This window comes from Prinia subflava, chromosome 10 (assembly GCF_021018805.1).
Source record: "Prinia subflava isolate CZ2003 ecotype Zambia chromosome 10, Cam_Psub_1.2, whole genome shotgun sequence".
NCBI classification, from domain to species: domain Eukaryota; kingdom Metazoa; phylum Chordata; class Aves; order Passeriformes; family Cisticolidae; genus Prinia; species Prinia subflava.
Window position 1 is genome coordinate 6,531,550 of NC_086256.1, and position 21,038 is coordinate 6,552,587.

The 21,038-nt window shown below is 40.4% G+C and overlaps 1 protein-coding gene across 4 annotated transcripts in view; it reads right to left on the minus strand.

Annotated features, from left to right (window-relative positions):
* The window catches only part of ELAVL4 (ELAV like RNA binding protein 4), a 61,730-nt gene that overhangs the window by 31,220 nt on the left and 9,472 nt on the right, over positions 1-21,038 (minus strand). For all 4 annotated transcript variants that reach the window (XM_063407110.1, XM_063407109.1, XM_063407111.1 and 1 more), the window contains exon 2: positions 11,066-11,306. In XM_063407110.1, coding sequence (XP_063263180.1) covers positions 11,066-11,306 — 241 coding nt within the window. The remainder of the gene's footprint in view (positions 1-11,065; positions 11,307-21,038) is intronic.

Genomic DNA, 21,038 nt, shown 5'->3' on the forward strand with positions numbered 1-21,038 from the left:
TATTACAGACCAGAATACAAAATCTAATATTAAAACCACAACTTGTGACTGCAGCATTTTTAATCTGATCAGCAGAAACATAAATAAAAGCTGCAACCTGACAGCTAAGAAGGTTAATCTGTAATAGTTAGATTTACGTAGATTACTTTACACAGCATCTGGAAAGATGCTGAGAAAGGTAAAGCTACTTTATCATATTCCAAAACATGCTACCTATAAAAATTTTGCTATGCTCTGATATATAGACTGCAGGGAGCCTCACCACAAATTTGTTTCAGCTTTAAGACAGAACTTCCAAGAATTTTAAAGCAAGAAGAGGAATTTAAGTATGGTTTCAAATGTTTATAATATTCCTTCTAGGTACCTGCAGGCAACAAAAGTAATGAAAACTACTTCAAGGACAAAATATTATGACTTTGTGTGAACACAGCACTTAAGTTTTATCACTTGATCTTGGTAATTTTTTTGAGAAGAATATTAGCATGAATATGCTCCTCAGTAAATTTTCTCCAGCATAAAAATCCTGTTCTTTTCAAGGTGGCAGATTCCATCTGTATCAGCTAACACCTTCCCTTATGACATTGTCTACATGTATGGATGTGCCTTTGACTGATGCCATTGCTGGCTGGCCACCACCAAAACCAGTGCAATTTCTGTGATACACAACTCTTACAAAAGGCTTTTCACAATATTAAACAGGTAGGTGGTAAACAAACTTGTTCCTTTTGTTTCCAGTTTGGTAAAATACCTAACCTGGAGCGAGTGAGTACCACAATACTACCAACAACCAAAATGAAGGTGCCAGAGCAGCTATTCCAATGCAGCAGAAAGCATAAGGGGAAAATATGTTACCAGTCAAACTCCCAAGCTGTTCATGTTTGAGGCTGGGTTTTTGGTTTTATTTTTTTGGTTAAGACTAAATGGCTTCCAGAGCAGGAAAATGTTTAAAGAAATAGAGAACTGGGCAAAGACATGCACTGGTAAATAGAAATGACACAGATACAGCAAGTAGGAGAACAGAGGAGTCTAAAAAAGGAACTGCTGGAGAATACTTCTTGTTACATGTCCTATCTTCTCATGCCCTACCTACCATCCTCACAGCAAGCAAAGTCAATACACCCCCTCCATCCAGCCAACAGCTTCCCAGGGAAGGAGGAGGAGGCAGCCTCATTTTTTGGGTCCTGGAATTCTGCAGCAAGAGGAAGGAAGCCTGTTGATACCTAACTTAAGGTGCTTCCAAATGTGCGTGAGCACAATTATCTGACTAGGGCAGCAGGGAGATTAGAGCTTGTACTGCAGGGACAGCAGCCCCTCTAGAACAGCAACAATTAATCACACTGGCAATGCTGCCATTTGTTTGCTTGCAGGTGAGTATGACGCAGCTTTTTGTCCATCTGCTTTTGCAACACGCCTTGAAAACCATCTAACTGGAAAAAAAAAAAAGGCAGTTTGGGCTCTTGTGAATAAAAATAGTAAGTTTTCAGTCTTTCCCCCTCAAGCTGATATATTCCACTGATTAAACAGATGTTGAGAGAGTAAGAACAGCAGTACTGTGTCAGAGCAGAGGTCTGCCTGCTCCAATATCCTGTCTCCAGCAGCACCTGCAAGTCAGTAACCTGCACTGAAATTCATAGCAGGGACAAGCAGCAACATCTGCAAGGTCAGTGATGGATCCTGCTCAGGAACAACAGAGAACAGCAGCTACATCCAACAATGTGCAGTGAGTCAGCCAAAGCAGAACCAGTGAGCAAAACCAAATAAATGGACTGGCCACAATGCTTGGTTTCCCTCTTTTCATACAATTAGAATTTCACAGGAATGAGAGTGGAGAGTGACAAGATTGTGGCATCACAGAAATGGGAAACATGGCACCTGAGCAAATCCTGTCCTAACAGATGTGAAGAGATGCAGAACAGCCCGAACAAAACTCAGGCTGTATCGCAAATGATTTGAAAAGTCAGAGGCTGCAGTAGCCTATCAATGACTGTTCCAGGAATGGAGCACAGAACATGAAGAGAATGCTGATGAAATCCAGAGATTTGTTGGCAAAGACTGCAGCAGAGCAACTTCCAATAGCCCAGATTCCCGAGATGGTTATCTGTGCTGACTCTGAGCACAGCACTGCCAGAGAGCTGCACACCAAGGCTGCTGGACTCCATGTTCAGGCAGCAAGAGAAACCATGCTTTAAGCAGGAGAAAAGATTTGCTGAGCAGTGTTAAGAGTGTAGAAAACACCCTCTCCATATATCCTTGTGTGTAACAGCAAAATTAGAATTCAAGAAGTTTTAACTGTAATTCAACTTAAAATGATGGCCTAAGTCTTCAAGCAGTGAATGTCTGAAGTTTTCTGGAAGCAAAGGAGAGAGAGAAAAAAAAAAAGGATTTAAGGCCAGACAAGACCTCCATGCAGTAGATATCCCAAAAGGAACTTTGCCCTCTAAAAATGGCATCTCACTCAACAAATAGAAAAGAGGTTGGCTTGATCAGGTAAATAAGTCTTTCCTCACGTCACAGTTAAGAGTAACTCCAAAAACAAAACTGTGAAGGATGTACGCTGAGGGGATGGAACCTGAATGATGACTTTGATCAGTTTAGGGACTGCACACAAACTGAGGTAGCAGAGAAAAAGGAGAGGAGGAATGCTGAGGACATTCACGCTCCTAGGAGCGGCAGATCCCAACACCGGTCTGAAGGTCTCACGCTGACCATTCCCAGAAGCCAAGGTGAAGATCACCTTGGCAGAACTCTTTTGGCTGTACAGAAAACAAACTGCTTGCTAGGGGGAAGTCAAATGATGATGGATCAGCTCTGCAAGACAGAAGGGGCAAGGACTCCCTGGCTCACTGATTCAGAGAATCAGCCACCACAGGCAGGTCAAGTAACCCTGGTCACGAGTTTACTGAACACCATCTGAAAGTCAAGAACAAACTCCAAATGCAGCGGCGGTGAAAATTAGCCTTGTGAAAAGGGAGACCAGGAGCAGATCACTTTCCAAAGCACTTGAACTGGTTTCACACAGGTCACTCCTGTTTCTGGACAAGCTGTGTAGCAAGAGCACGGGGACAGAGGCAGGCAGAGGTGACAGCCACAGTCCAGCTGTGCTGCTCATGTGTGTGGCTGAAGGACAGAACTCCTTGAGCAGCAGGGAGTGGAGAAATGCTGGGGAAGTCAGCCTTGGAGCCCTGACAGGTACCTGGCTGTGCTGTCTGCTGCTGCCCCACAGGACCCTGCCTCAGCTGGATGGGAGGGCCTCACTAGGGGTCTCCCACAGCTCTCCTGGCACTCACAGTCCTTTCCTCCCCTTCCTCCTTGGGCTAAAAGGAAAGAAAATAAAGTTACAAAGCGAAGCAGCTGTGCACAAGTGCTGAAAGCACAGGTTCTGGGCTTCTTGAGGAAAGGGCAGAATGATCCAAAAAGGAGAGAGGACACTAAAAGTGACGGGTGGAGTGCCATCAACAAAGGGTTGCACCAGAGCCATGTCACTGGCTGCTCCCTGGTAGAGAGCTAATTTCCACACAAGTGACAGGAGGGATGGAAAAAAGGCTCAGATCAGGTCAGCAGACACACTGGAAAGCCTCATAAGTAACCTTGTACCAGGAAGTCGTGATTCAGAGGTGTAGGCCAGCTTGTGCTGTTGAGGAAAATCACACTGGTAATTCTTCCACACTGGGCCTGGTGGGAAGGTGATGGTATTTACCAAAACCAGGCAGCAAAAACTGAAGAACACTCTAAATATGCATCAGAGGCATTTAACACACTTCAGAAACAGCTCAGGATTGAAACTGGTGAAGTTAATTAGAAAGCTCCCTTGCAGCACAAGGGTCATGCCTGCTTGCTTTTTGCCTATTTGCCCCAACACTCATTTCAATTGCTTTTTTCCAATAATCAAGAAATCAAAATTCTTTTGTTCGCCGGCACAGAGTCTGCACCAGGCGACTGCAGAGAAGTGATAAAGAAAATGATGGATGCTAATTTGACCATTTTCCTCAGCGTTCAGCACAGACATCAAACCACAAAAAAAAACATTTTAGAGATCCAGCACTGAGAAACTCACTACCATTTCTGTCTCTTTTCCCCGATAGTGCTAAGTTCAGATACTTAATGCAAATGTTCATTAAAATAATCAATATTTGGGGATTGTCTTGAATCTGCAGGCCTTAAAATAGGATATGCAACATGGAAATTGCGTGTATCTCTGCTCCAGAACAGAATATACTTCAGGAAATAAGCTATAAAAATAACCAGGCTATGAAATTAAGATCAATTTATCAAAGGTCTTTAATAACATTCAGAGCCATATATTTAGTCCTTTAAAAATAATTCTAGATTTCAAATTTAAAAGACTCTGAAACATGTCTGGTTTTCTATTTCTTTTAATATTTCATTCTCTGCATAAAATGAAAAAATAAAGCATAGTCTGTATTCCATCTGATTAGCAGAATTTTTTCTTTTCAGTTCTCAATGACATTATCTTAGACTTCTGCTTCTCTGTGCACTTGACTTTCAGCTGCTCTAACCACTCTTTCCTCACTGCATTTGTGTATGCATGCAACACAAAGAAGTAACTTCTATACAAGTCTCCTTTACCTAATAAATACAGTGAGGCCAACGTACAGTCACTTCCTGAAAAACCTAAGGCAATTCACTTAATTTGGTATTATTTTTTCAGACAAAAGAACCCTAGCTGAGTACTCTGCTGTATAAATACTTTTCCTATTTCAGCAAATACCAAGTCTTTTGCTTTCAAGGAAGTCAAATGCAGCAACTCCACTGCTTCTTACAGAGATTCTCTATGCAATCAATTTGAGGGGCAGTGCTAAATATGGCCTTTAAATGCAATCAAGTCAAATGCCAGAAATATATATTCAATTTATGGTGAACACCACAGTACAAAAGCTTTTTTCCCCTGTTCTGAAGGATTGTATTAATTCTCCTCTTCTACCAGAGCAATGAAATTGCTGCTAACACTGCGTTCAGGGCAACAAAATCTGTGCCAAATAAATGACCAGAGATCAGTGACTAGTTACCACTGCTTTACAGAGAATTACTAAAAACCCCTTCCAAGTCAACAAGGGAATGAACTACCTCTACAAGGTATTTTTCTCCTAAACCCTGTTATTAGGTGGGCTTATGCCATGAGGCATGAGTGTTTACATACTTTCTAAAGAGTTTATAAGTCTTATCTAACATAATCCCTGCATTCTATAATCCTATCTGTTTAATGTATTTTAAGTGGGGAAAACTGCTGGAACCAGTGGTATCTCAAAATGGAAGGCACTTCCAAAGCACAATCAGCGAACTGGACATCAAACGCAGAAGTAGTTTATGCTCAGATCAGACTTTGAGCCATCTCAGATCAGGTACCCTAAATGCTGGATTTCACTGTAAGTTACATTTATTTGCATATGGATCTTTTGTTTTCTTTCCACAGGACACTTCTAGCACACCATTTTACAAAATTTGTAAAGAAAAGACAGATGAAACATCATCACCCTTTGTATGTGAATTTTTCAGAGAACACATGTTCTATCTGCAGCTTCTAAGCCTAAATAGCTGTGAATTATTCCCCTTAAATAAAAATAAACCTTTTCTCCCCTTGACAAAGCAGCACAATTTTACTAATACCTCTGCAATTTCCAGCCCAAGTGTTTCACCTGCAGATGTAACCATGCAATGATTACCTACTATCATGAATTGCATTACCAAAGGCCCATTCCCTATAATTAAATTTTGCCATTAGTCCCACTTTTGCTTTGTGTCTTAACATCATGATGAGATTCCAGAGTCCTCCTTTGACTCCAACCCGACAGACCTCCTGGTTATCTACTCCATCACACCTCAAAACCTCCAATTAAAATAGGTAAAACTTGGTAAAACACGGGGCCAATACCAGGTATGTCTGCTCGCCAGGGAAAGCTCAGGGAGTGTTTCCCTGTACTGCACATCTGCCATCAGACCCCCGAGCTTCCCTCCTGGAGAACGTGACCATTCCTGCCTCCCTGGGCATCACCAGTGTGCATTAACAGCTTCTGCTCCTGAGGATACAGACCTCCACCATCCCTTGCTTTCAAAGCAGTCACCAAATCCAGATGCTGAAATTAAGGCTGCTAAATTAAGCCCCAAATTTGAGCAAACTGCAAACATGCAGCTTTGAACAGCATATTCTAGATAGAAACACACTAGTTCCCCCATCACTTGCTGAACACATTTGGTTAAATAAAATCTGTGTCTTTGCTTTTGTTACAGCAGCACCTTTTCAGTACAGGCTTCTCAATTTACAGGAAAGATGGAAAAAAAATATTTATTTTCTAGAGGGCACATGATACCAACTTAACCCAGTGTGGCCAAACTTCTGGATTGAAGCAGCAGAACAGGCTTCCCAGGTCAACAATTTACTGCTTTCCACAGAGGAATGAGCACTGCACACTTCTCATGTGAAATATCCAGTCCTGTACTCTCAGTGCCGCATGATTCCTGATTTTCTGATTTCCATTTTCGTAGGTGCTGGTTCTTGGATTCTATGCTTGAACATCCAGGAGTAAGGAGTGGACAATCCATAACTTCTAGAGAAGACTACAGGTAAAGCAGTGAGTATTTTTTCCTCTCCTTTTCACTCGTTGATATTTAAATTATACTTACAATGCCATGATTATTTCTGAACTGCAATTTCAATATAAGCCTGCATCAATGCCTTCATAAATATCTGAAACTAAAGTGAAAGACTTTGTACATAATCTTAAAGGAACTGCAAATTCGAAAATGAACACTTAAATAAAACCAAAAGAGTTAAATTCTGGGCAGAGGAACAATAAAGTTCCTGATTATACATGCAAAGAACATCAAATCGTACCACACAGCAGAACTATACAAACCCTGCCATAAACTTAAGGGATGCACAGAAATCTTGTATCAATAAATATTCTGCTTTACAGTGTTCCTGGATCATTTGAAGATGCAAAAGATTCGCAAGCCAAAGATTTTTTGGATACCAATCATCTGAAGATTCAAAGATGTATGATGGCCTGGGTAAGTAACAGAGAAACAAAAAAAAAAAAAGGAATCTTAAAAGCCACCAAATGAATTAAAAAATTAATAACAAACAACCCCTTCTCCCACACACAAACGATGTCAACAAGGACAACTCAGTGGGCCAGCAGCACTTACAGTGGCTGACAGACACCACACTGACTGCATCTTTTGTTTGCAAACACAGGACAAAACAAGTTCAGCATTTCTTCTCTGAAAATTCTCATCAATTCAAGCCCTCTCCCTCAAGCGATGAAGATATTTGTCACTGGTTTTCTTCAGATAAAAAAAGAAATAAAAATCTGCAACACTCTCTAGCTTAGCATCTCTGGTTAGTGCTGAGCCTCCCTCACAGCCATCTGAAGCCATAGGTTTCCTCCCTGAAGTCACCTCCTCTCATCTAATGCTGCTCTAAAATGTTTATGCCACTTAGCTGGTTTTTTTTTTAACCCAAGTTCCTTCTCATTTTTTGAGCGCAGCTGATTAAACCTGAACAACTGGGTTGTTGGACGAAATATGCTGTAGCTATGAAACGGTACAGCAGGGACCAGTTTCACTGTTAATTTAAAATGCTAGAATTAATTAGGTAGTGTAAATGAAGAATTTAATAAGCACACTTTACAACCACAAGTTCTGCTTTTATTAAACACCCCTGCCAAATGAAGGCAACTATCTTCAGTCTGTTTTTCCTTGTCTCATTCCCTTAAAATCTCTGCAGTGAAAAAAAAAACCCCAAACCATTTTTGCTATTGCAACCCCTCCCCCATAATTAAAATGTATGCCTGACTTCCATCTCCTCTCTCAAGTCATTAGCATCTTCAAAAAATGCTACTGTATATCCTGCCTGTTCTGAGAAGCTACCAAACAAAACCCAAGTTTACGATTTTGGTTTTGAATACCAAATTAAAGGCTGTCTTAGAAGCTGTCATTCCTATTCAACTCAGTGTGGTGTACTACCAAATTAGCATAGTTTTTTAGTAAAGGAATATGCTTGTTTTAACATGTGCCTTTCCAAAGCGAGGGGGCAACTTCACAAACCAATTTTTAATAAAACTCCTACTACTGTTCTAAGAATGCAAAAAGACTTTGAGCAGATGACTATTCCTGTCACACATTGTTTAACCAAATTTAAAATTAATAAAAGAATTCAGGTCGTGAATTTTATTGGAGAGATCCAGTACGTTTAAACAGGCTTTCTATACCTTTTAACTCCTTGAAAAAAACATTTCAGAAGACTCAACATTATTCAAGAAAAAAAAAAAAAAAGGCAACTTTGGAACTCCTTGACAGGGGAAACAGAATCTTTTATATGAGCCAATTCAATGCTACCTAGCTTCAGAAATACATTTGAGATTTTCTACTATGGTTTGGCCAGGATAACTACTTAATCATTATTTCGTTTATGACCTTTTCTATTTGTCTTGAAGCAAGCTCTCTGTACAGCTTCTTATTCTGACTTTTTTTGATTTGCCTGACAATTCAGCCCAGCAAGAAGGAAGCAAACTTACAATATATGAAGACAAACTAGACTTTTAACAGAAAGAGCACATTTGTTTAAAGGCATAACAAAACAGAGCATGCTTAGCTTAGATTTATTAAAGCCACAAAATTTTCAACAGAAACAGTGAAAAATCCAAAAGCAGACAAAATCTAAACTGTTTCACATCTTCACTGCTTCAGCAATAGCTTAAGAAGCCACTGGGGTTTGTTTGCAATACAGCTTTCACTGTCAGAAAAAATACTTCTATTGATTTTTAATAAGGAAAAAGCAAAGAACCCCTGAAAAGTCAGTCATTCCTCTGGCAGCCTACTGGCATACTTCCACCCCTCCCAAAAAACCAGCCCAGGGGCCTAATGAAGGGAACACTCACATGAGGATCCAGAAAGATGACCTGGGTATGACCTCAGTGCATTTCCATTTTGTTATTCTCCATGTTCTAACAACCTTAAAAACATGAACTGCTTCTGGCAGAGGACTGCATTTGATTTACTAACTCTGAATTTAATGTGAGGAATGAGCAGGCATCCCCAAATTCAGCAATGTTGCACAATGCCTTGATAACAGGCCTGAGAACCTTGGCAGATGAAATTCTGTTTTCAAAAACAGCACAGAATTCGGAGAACAATTTTTATTTTTCTTCACAAATTTGGCTCTTTTTTGCTTGTATTGCCACTTAAAAAACATGTAGGGGTGATGTCTTCAAGACATCTGTGTAAGTTTTTTTAAAAGAATGGTTCCTTTAAAGTATTTTAGTGATCAAAGATTTATGCACTTTGTATGGAAAGAAAAAGCATAGGCAAAAAACTACCCAAGAATATGTCAGCAGATCATACAGCAAATTTTTCACAGCTTCAAACAGAAAGACAAAAGCCTGGAGATGGAATGAAACAAAAAGTACTGCTCCTAGCTGATGAAGTAATGGCTCTTTCTCCAAAGGCAATCCATCCCCTATGAAAACAACACCAAATATCTAAAGTCTTGAAAATATATTGTAAGAACATCACTATGAATTTGAGGGATAGAGTAAGATGTAAAAGCTCATGAAACAAGATCAAAATTCAAGCTATGCACCCTAGACTCCTGTAGATGAGGGTTTCACTTCTGCCTGAAATAACTGAACTAACCTGCAGTTAAATTTTTCAGATTATTTTCACACTAGAAGAAAAACAAAGGTCTGTACAAAAAAAGTAAACAGAATTAAATTCCATTTCTCAATCTTCTTCTTAGAACACCCGAAGCTGTGTCCAAATCAGAAGATTTATTGCAATAGATACATCATGGTCAACGTGCTAAAGAAAGCTCTGCTGGACTACACTTGTGAGGACTCAAGCTGCCCTGCAGCTACTGCCATTTGTTATGTGCCTTGTGTTCAACCAGAGCATTGCTGTGTGTCAGGGAGTAAATAAAAAAAGAAGCATTGCATGTTGAAGAGCACTAAGCAGATCATCCTAATGCTGCCAGGATAATGGCTGCCAGGATGTTATGGAAGCAGGTATGAAGATTTGCATTTTAATTCCTCATCTTCCCATGGTGCCTCTTCCCACAGAGCACACACCCAAGCTGCCAGGAGAGCCTCTGAGGGGAGCTGACTCCTTTTCTGGAGCCCTTTCCCTCCCAAGGCTGCTGCTCTCTGTGCTAAACATAACAGCACTGGTGATGCACTGAACAGCAGTGCAATTTCAGCTGCTCCCACCTACGGTGCGAGTAGACACACAACCTATAAAGCTAACCTATAAAGCAAGCTATAAAAGCTGATGGTTCATCCCATCTTGTGCACCAGTGGGTTCCTGGCTGCAGCAGCAAGGATGTGGATCAGGCCAGGTGCATCTGCACCCATCCACACCTTCTCTAGTGACAGTGCAGACACCTCTCCTCGTTGAGGCAGCATCTGCCATGGGAGGCTTTTATTCTGATGGCATCTACCAACGGGTGCAACTTCATACGAAAAAGGATCCCTGCAAACTAAGATGTTTTTGGGGACCAGAGTTAATTAACTATTATCCACAGGTGTCTGAATGAAATCCAGAGCAGCGTGTCTCACCAACAGCCCACTGCTGTTGCAGAACACCGTGGTCAGTAAGCTGTGGTGGACATGCAGAGCCACCTCACCTTATGGTGTCCTTAAACAGGCAGAAATTTACTGAGGGTGTGGTAAAGCTCAAAAGGCAGAGTCAGAATTATGAACTGTCAGCTGGCCCAAGCTATTTGGACAAATCCATGAAAAATAAAAATGAGAATGAACAGGAAAGCAAGGCCACTGGCTAAGCTCTCCTGCAAGAAGCTGCAGTGTGTAACTCACACGCAGACTGGCAACGTTCAGACCTCTCCCCCAGATCTGCAGACTCAGAGACAAGGGGCATCTCAGCTGCTCTAGATCCACTGTGCAGCACTGAAAACTAAAGGCTGCCCCTCAAGTTCAGCACTGCATCTGCTGCATTTCCCGTGCTAGCACTTGCAACACAAGCACCAAGGTTTTCTGCTGACCCCAAACAGAAGCTGACCCTAACGCAGGCAAAACCCACAGCACAAAGCGCTTACCTGTGATTTTGTCTCTCACGAGCTTGCAGGATTCGATTTCACCAATGCTCCCGAAGAGACTCCTGAACTCCTCCTGGGTCATGTTCTGGGGTAAATAGTTGACTATGAGGTTGGTTTTGCTGTCATCTGTAGCAGCCCCTGTCTGCATGGGGGAAGGGCAGTTTCTACTGTTGCTGGAGGGTCCATTGGTTGTATTGGAAGTAGGGCCATTCGACACCTGAGGCTCCATGGTGCTAATTATCTACAGCAAAAAAAGAGAAAGGGGAAAAAAAACCACCCTTAAGTTTCATAGATACAATAGCTATTTTTAAAGATACTCACAAACGAATGAGTAGGTAGCATTCATGGCCAATTTAGATACTTCAACAAAAAAACCCGGCTTGATTCCTCTGTTATTGTTGCAAAGTAGGTCATGCTAGTCTTTGGCTGTGAGCATATACTAAGATGCAGTTAAAAAAACCTTCTTTTTTTGTTAATGCAAAGCTGATTTCTGCTTTCATCACGCAGCCATTTTCACAAATGTAAATTTAAACCACATAAATTTAATTATAATTTAAGGTAATAATCATAATTAAAATTATAGTTCCATTAAATCAGATGAAGTAAGTGTATGGCTCTATATGAAAAGGTAAAATATTTTACCTATTTAATAACTGTATCACAGAGTGCAATGACAACAACATTAACCAGGCACAGTCAATCTGCACCGTGTTGTCACTCAGCTTGCCTTCAATTAATAAACTTGCTGTCCCAAGACATACCATTTACTGGTTCCAGTGCTGACCTATATTCTCCACCTGTATTTTTTCACTAATGAACTGACACCTTTAAATAATAAAGCCCTGGATTTGCAATCTTCACAGATACAAAGGTCTTCAGGTATTTACTAGAATCAAAAAGGTTTAATCAAAGAAAGGCTTATCAGACACAGGTGAAGGCTGGAATTATAACAACCACATCTATTTTGAAAACTCCAGTTTTCACAGAAGAGACTGAAAAAGACCTTTCTAAACAATGACAAATAAGAATCCAGCTTAGGGAAGTGTGTTGCAGGACAGCAGCCCCATTGTCACCAGTGCCATCCATCACATGAGTAAAAACTGCCTGCATGTTTATCTGCAGAACACAAGTTTGCATCCCAAAACTGCACAGGCAGACAAAGGAAGCAGAAAAACCTGGCTACTTCAAGCTTTTCCCATATAATTTGTCCCCACTGCTGCCACAGGAAGGGCATCATCTTAGTCTCAAATCTGGATCAATTAAAGCAAGGCAAATGGTGGCTTTTGCTGCCTGCTGTGAAGCTCCTGATGTGCAGCTTCACTCGGTCACCCCTCGGATGGGCTCAGCCTCCCTCCACCAGAGAGTCAATGATGCAAACTGGTGCCCCAGGCAGGAGATTCCACTGCCCAGGGACAAACACGGGAGAGCAGAGGGCTAAGGCACCACACACTCTGAACCCGGTATTCTTCCGATCCTGTAATTATTATAATTACTCAAGGCTTAATTTGGTTTCTTTTTTAAATTCAGGGAGGTGCATGTTGTGACAATTTAGGTCTGTAATTCAGGAGGATGGGGACACACACACACCCCCCCAAAAAATGGGTGTCTGTTCTAAAATCAACTGCGTGAGGGTGGCTCATAGTCTAAATAGGTTATATTCTGGTCATGTCTTTTTTTTTTAATTGAAATGCTTCAGTGTTAGTTTAATGCCTCATTTAGGAAATAACCCTCTTTTTTATCAATGGAAATAAGTTTTGAATTACCATTATTTTTATTATCAAGCCCAGGAATAGCTACTTGGTTTAACAGCTTTTAAATAAGAAGAAGCCTTGCCACATTGTGCTTAACAGAAATGCCTTAAAACCACACAGCAGAATCATTTTGAAAATAAACCGCACAAAAATAGTCACTTCTTGAAAGACATGGGCACATCCAAACCAGAATCCCCCTGCCAATTTTACCAGCCACGTGGCACCAAGTACTGCTGGCATCCTTGGCCAAGCTGTGCCAGCCCCACACGCTCTTCCTTCAAGATTCCCCCTTCTACCCGGCATCGGCCATAATTCCTTCCCCTCTCCAATCTAATTCCATCCATGTATTTACTCACACGTACTACTTAAACGCTTCAGATGCTGCTAAATCTGTTTAGCTCGGGATTCCAGCTGGAAGATCATCCTTTGATCTCCGCACCTCCGCGACCCCTCGGCGGACGCGGGCTCCGCCAGCAGCCGCTGCGGGGCCGGGGCTCGCACCCCAAGGCGGCCGCGCTCCAGCTCAGCACAGCCTGCTCCTACAGCCTGCATCCACATCCACTCCACTGAAATGGGGGGAAAAATCCCAGTTCCGACGCTAACGCAGTGTCAGAGGATGAGTGAAGCGGCTGACATGGTTAACAGCAGCCTCCCGTGTGCCTTTACATCACCGGACCATATTCTTGCAAACACAAAACCCCGCAGGATAAGCTGCAGCTGTAGGGTCTGATCCTGCCCCTCTGGAGCTGGCAGGAACACCAGACCCCTGGTTTCACTTTCAGCACAACACACCGAGGAAGGTACATCAGCTATTATTAGCAACAGACTCAAAAGCTATCTATAGTTCCCCGCGGTAGACAATAACCCCGGATCTTTTAAAATCTGTGAAAGAAAACAAAATTCCAAACTGGTTGGTGTCCTACTTAGGCATTTTGCAAACGCTTTTTAGTTAAATTCTCAGCATACATACCTTCCCCACCAAGGAAAGGAACAGAATTCAACCCAAGACTTTTAACACATTCAGAACATTAAGAGTAAGCTGCTCAGTAAAAATCTGTTCCTGAACAAGTACATTTCCTCATATACTTCAAAGTATCTTGGCATAAACTAATTCTGCACCAGGTGCCAGGTTTTCTTCCTAGTTACTCTCAACTCCAATTAGGTTTTCCTGATTTTTTAAATAGTGGAAAGGAAAACCAAGGCACTTATTTGGCCTTCAAATTATTGCCAAGTCATAGGTTACTGAAAACCCATTTGCTATATACATCTTTAAAAAGAGATAATGGATAGAGAGAAATGTTGAAGAATTATTAAAAGCATTTCTGATAAAGGATTTCTGATTTTTTTTTTACTGCCTAATTTAAGCCCCCATTTACAGACTTCTGTGCAGAAGCAATTTTCTAGCAGAGCTTGCATTCGAAGTTCTCACATGCACAAATGAATAACACTTACTTTAGGTGTGCATGCTGACTGGTGCCATGAGTAAAGACATTAGCAATGGTAACAACAAGGGAAGCCCTGGCTCTCCTTCCCAGACACTCAGCCCTGTCCCTGACATGCCTGAAGCTCAAACCCCGGGCAGAGTTCAGCGTGCATGCACTGGGATGTTTATTGTCAAGTGCTGTTTTTAATATTAAGTAGCTGTTGATTCCACATCAGTCAGCACATTACATAAGAGGAACATTATTTATTCAAATAGATTTCAACATGACAGTCGCTGTATTTTTTTTTCTTTATCCACAACAGTAAGATTTAAATTTTTAATTCAATGCCTGTGTCACAATATGAACATTCTTAAAATCAATATTCCAGTTTCCAGGGCATACAGTTAACTTACTGTGTTTTAATTACTGGCAATAACTTTTTTAAATACAGGGAAGTATTGGGCTGCAATTGAATTCTACCAAAATACCAAAGAAGGCTTAAAGTCTGCCTAACTCATCGAGGGCTTATCTGGATAAAGGCATAACAAATGCTGAAAATTCGAGAGTGACTTAACCACAATGTTAATTTTTTAAAAAACAAAATAGACTGTTACCCCTGAATGTATTCTTAAATCTCCATAAGCAAGTAAAATTAGCAATATCTGTGATCCAAGAAACATCTTTTTGTAGACCTCCTCTGACCCAATTTAGGCAGCTACTACCGGTCCTGAAATATTACAGTGCAAATGCCATGTGTGATGACATTCACAGGCTACAGAAAAGCATTTTATTTTTTTGTGGGCAATAACTTGCCAAACTCCCAATGCTGTAATATGATACTCTCTATATAGGGTAATAGCATCTTTGAAGAAGAATAAACTGCAGTTATTGCTAACAGACCTTTGATCATTCAGCCACTAATAATCTGAATATTCTAACACTGACAAATACTATCTGTGATAGAATTTCAACACTGATTTATAAGTTACATGTTTAAAATTGTGCATGTATCTCATCAGACTGCTGCTTTTAAAAATGGCGATTTCCTGGCGTACTACTTTTCTCACTATGGTAATGTATCAGCAAAGTATGAATTATTTTAGTTTGACAGATTTCACAATAAATGCTTTGGGGAAGACAACATAAGCTTTGCCAGTATTTTACAAAACACTGCTTACCAAAAGGCTTGGTATAAACCACTCCCACAGAGTATCTGCCACAAACACCCATTAGAGCAATTCCTACATTACTAATGTTTCAGAAATACTTCTGTCACATCTTCATTGTTTTTTCAATTAATTTCAATTTATTCCTGCTAAAATATTAGCTCCAACAATAACGCAGAAAATACCTGTATGTATAAACACAACTATTACAATTACAAACTATTACAAGCTGGAGTAACTGACACTAATCTTCACTTATTACAGTAAATGTGTGACATCCATCTACCATTACAAAGCACAGTTAATGAATCATTTGGAAAACTACCCACAGACTAAGCCTTATCTCCCTATTGCATGCATAAGCAATAGCCAATGGCTCGATAAATGTAAATATACATTTTTTATATTTACAACATCTTTTATATTTACAAAATTTGTTCTCAGCAGTCTAAAAGAAGGCCTGCATGTTGAACTGAGGCTGTACACTCACATGTGCACACTGAAAGGAGCTTGTATTCAGCAAACAATCAGCACCTATTCTTGCTGTCTGAATTATGTGTACTCCACTGACCATATTCCACTAGAAACAGAAACTGATTTGGTATGTACCAAAAAAGGTCCCAATTAAGAATCTTCAGAATAAGTGTTATTTATAGGCACTAAAAAGAAATGTTTTTAAACATACCACAAACAATGTTTTCCTAAAATTTAAAATCTGAAAAAATTCTGAACCTTTAATTCATGCAGATAAATCCATTTTGAGGACTCAGAAGTCAAAAAAGTTCACTATGAATAATGAACTGTTCACAGCACCTAAATGCCAAGAAAAATGATCATGGCAAATTACACCTCATGAAGAATTAATGAGGTCTAATTTTATATTATTTCTAAGTGTTCATTAATGAACAAACTCGGAACATTCTCCCATAAAAAAGAGTTTAGATAAATAATGCAAAGCTCTTACTTTATCAAAAAAAGCTCTTTAATTAGCATTGCAAGTTGTTTGCTTTTACAAGTGAAAACAAATGGTGCCATGGCAGAGGTCCCACAGCCATCTCATGAAAAACGATGACAAAAGAACAAACAAAACCTCTCAAAGAAAATAAATGTAGATTCACAAAGGTTTCCCTCATACAATGAACACCAGGCTTTAACTCCCTGCGTATCTGCTCTTTTGAATGGAAGTCAGCACAGTACAAGCCTCTGTTCCCCTAGAACTTTTCTGCAGGTGAGAAAAACCCCATTTACATTGCCTGACCAATCCATCCACAGCCTTGCCATCTGCTGGGCCATGAATAGCCATGCCAAAAGCAGGAGGTTGGTCCGTGGGCATGGAGCAGAACACACAAACACATCCAGGTCCCTCAGTCCCGTTCCAGCCCAGGAACCCCATTCCCAGTTTAAAATGCACCCACTGCTACTTGCTCCATGAGGATTTAGCACATTTTTGCAGAGTGAGACACCGGATCACAAAATGTTCAGGACACATCATGCCACCTTCGCATAGGAGCGTTAAAGGAAAAGAACATAAAGTCATTTTAAGCCTTGCTTGGTTCAAAACCTCAACTACAGCCAGAGCAAGAAGAAGGTGCACCTGAACCACACGTGGGCTTCTCTCTAAAGTGACCTCAGGAGCAGCAAATGATGCTCTGTGTGCAGCTCCACTACAGATTCTCTTAACTGTAACAACTGTCAAGTTTCACTGTCAATTACATTTTCATTAAAGCTTATGTACTGCACAACTAGACTTTGCTATTATTTACCTAATAAATACATCATGAACATGAAATAAAGCAGGAAAATGAAGCTTTTTAAGTCTATCTGCCTGGAGGCAAATCCAATACCCCAGAAACAAATCATTATCTAACCCTATGTATTTTGACATCTTCCTCACTCATATGCACTTCTACATGCTACATCTTCACCTTCCTTGGAGTAAAAGTCATATTTAATATTTTAAATATAGATATAGCTGAAAGTCTTGGCTCAGAAAACTAGCCATCTCTGGCTCTCATGGCACAGATAAAGGCATCTTAACTTGCTTTCAGAGTGTGCTGCACTCAGGTTGAAATGGCGTTCAAACATTTTCAGCAAATCCACGTTTATGGGTGCCACAATAATTGCACAGAGCACACAAATGATCCAAATGGAGAAGACAACAAACGCGTTCATTTTAAGATTCAAGCCTCAGTTCAAATAAAGGAGAAAATTATTTTCTTTAATAGCTAAATTTATCCTGAACCCGTCCATTATAGGCTTTTGCATGAATATGCTAAACCAAAATATTCTGTCCCCAATCTGCAGTGAAATGAATGCAAGGCTTATTGGCAATATTACTTGTTATCACAGCAGTGCCTGAAGGACACAACCCATGGCAGCACCAAGTTTTGCTGTACAAACAGGCACTAAGGCAGGGACTGCTGCTCTACCAACACAGTGACAAAAACCAGAAAGGAAAAACCAGGCTTTTATTCCAGATTGAACAGAAGTGAAATAAAGTCAAACCAGATGAAAGGATCTAGGCAAACTGCTGAAGTTACAAAGAAAGGTGTGACAGCCTCATAATGCACCACCCTATCCTCAAACCTGGCCCACTGATAAGGTGCAACTCCAACAACCTTACCGAAAAGAAAACCAGTATAAAATAATGATGCACCAAACTTGAGGTTTTTTGAGAGTTTCAGATAAATGTCTTCTGTTCCCACAAAGTATGGACTCTACAGTCTTGCATTTGATTTTAAGAACAAAAGGGAATGATTAGGGGGGAAAAAAGCAGACACCAAAATAAGCTGCAACTATTTCAACACCAATAGCTAGTGGTTGAGCAATAGGGGAAAACACTCTTGGAACTACACATCCAATAACTACACTAAAGATAGGAACAAAGGCACCATATCACACACTTTGCATAATCTCTTACTCTTCCTGCAGGTACTCTGGGGCTAAGAAATTGGAGGAGGAGAACTACAATTATCATTCATACAGCTCAGCACTCTGCAAAGCTCAGAGGAAACACACAGGACTGGGGAGCAGGTGCACAGACAAGCACTCCATGCACAGCAGTTTCTGGGAAGTGTGGCACATTTGTAAGGACATGAATGTTTGTCCAGAAGCAGAATATAGTTATGGTTCTGTGTTGTCTATTACCTCAACTCACAAAACATGAGATTCTTTATGAATTTCTACTGAGCTTTACTTCCAACTATTTCCAGCTTTTTCTTTACCTCTTGCAAAGATTAAGAAGAAACGAAGCCTGTTGAAAACCTCAGTTTTTTGGCTCTATTCTTCAGTGCTCTCCCAATATCTTACTAAAGTCCACAGCAACTGGGAAATGGTGAGGAAGAAAGTGGTGTAATAGGTGATGGGCAAAGAAGTTTCATTCTGTCCCTGGATCAGGGTTGTCCTTTTTGTTAAGATAAACTGACTTTTGGAATGCCAGCCCGTTGTCCACTACTTTATTTAGAATGGTTTCACCAGAGTTTATGGTAACTCCTATCATTAAACGTAATTCATACATGAAGAGATGGGAAAACACTGCCTTGATTTCACAACATTCAAACACCGCTTTGGAGAAAGCCAGCACCGAAAACACTGAAGAGGAAAACAGATGTGTCCTGTCTATTAGATGGGTTACCCAACCAGCACAGGTAAAAACCCTTATAGACACTTGTATCCCACAGACCACAGACTGCAACAGAGGCTGGTGGCAGGGAGGTGTCCTACTTCTGTCCTGGGACACGGCCATCAGTGGCTCCTGCCCACCCGCGTCTCTGGGGGTCACCCGCCGCCTCTGCGCAAAAGTCTGCTCTATTTTTGAGCTGAAATAAAGACAACACTGTCAGGCTTTCAATTCTGAAGGAACATCTATTTCTTCTTCAATCACACTTCTGCTTCTGCCAAATTCATACCAGGCAACCCTGTGCCTAAAATTTTACAAGGGCTTTATTTCAGTAATTTGATCATTCGGATTGCTTCTAATTCCCTCCTGTTTTTTCACTGAGGCTACTACTTGTTCTCTCAAGACGTATATGAAGGCTAAAGGAGCCCAAAAAAATAAGTCTCAGCAAAAAGAGATCTTTCTTTGATTGACACATGAAACCATCCTCTTTCTCCACGGGCTGCAGTTTATTAGATACCACAAAGGCAAGAGGTCTCCCAGGGACTGCACTGCCCCTCTTGGAAAAGAGACTAACAAACCATATTTGCAATCTGTGTTAACAGGGTGATAAAAAAGACATACCACCAAAAACATGAAGTACATGAGGAAAACTGAAAGACTGAAGAGGGTCTCTCAAAAGCCTACACATTAGACAATGAGAGCTTGGTAGAGATCAACATTTTAGATTCTCAGTCTAAAGGACATGCAGCCTAAAAATACATCGAAATGAAAGCAAAGGAAATTGAGAGTCTTTTTATATTTCTGGTTACTTTCTGAATTTTATTTTTAGCTCTATTTTGTTTCCTAATCACTACTTACTTGTTTGGTTTACTGACTCTGTTACTGAGTTATATATTGCTAATCTGTAACTGAATTCTATTACTGACTGGAGAATATGTATGTAGCACTGTGTACTGACGCACAGATTCCCACGGGGACGTACATGTTCATGTAAGAAGCAGACAGCTGCAAGTCTTCAGCTGCTGTAGACCTGTCACAATTCCACTTTATGGGGTTTTTTTCCCCCTTTAAGAAAATAATCTAAAATCATTTGCAACCCTGGAGTTTAGACAGTGAAACCTGTGTTATGAGCCATGCTGAAACCTAAAAACATCTACTTACCAGAAGGCAAAGCAAAGCAAGGACAGCGCGGGCTCTCCGTGAAGCCTAGGAACATCCAACCCCCCACTGCTGTTATTTCTACTGAAGTTCTAGAAACAAAAAGCTACAATTTTTAGAAGCCCTTAAGCGATTTAATATTCATTAAAGTTCACTGCAATAGGATTTCAGCTCCTAAGCTCTTCTGAAAATGCTGCCCATATATTTTTCAAAGAGAGGCTTATATTAGGCAGGAATGGATGGCTTAGCAAAACACATGCTCCAACCAAGATGTTTTAAGACTCTGTCCTCAACAGGACCTTAATGAAGACACACTGCTAAATGCAATTAGGAAACGCTAATCAACATGTGTACATCTCAACTGCTGGCAACAGCATCTCTATGGATACTGCAGCTTGCAGGTCTAAGCGAGACAGACCCCAAAATAGAAACGATGATGTTCAGCTAAGTCCTATCTCCACCATCAGAAATGCTTGCCTGCTGCAAGCTACCAATATTTCTCTTAAAACATAACCAGATTAGTAATAAAAAAATAAATTTACATCTTTTCCACAATTCACCTGTTAGTCTACAGCTTTGTACCACACTAACACTGCTTATGGAAAAAACCATCTCATAAAACATAAGCATTCTTATTTCTGTAACATACCTATCGTAGACAAAGCTATAATGAATTACTGAAAATATTATGCCATCACCATCTTAAAGCTACTGAGCAGATAAAAATGTAAACTTAAGAAGCTTCTGGGAACAAAATAATCAGAAAACACCTTTGAGTAAGCAGAGGCATCGGTTTACTCTGATGGTCTCACAAAATAACTACCTACAAAATGGCTTAAATGAGTGTAAGTTTTA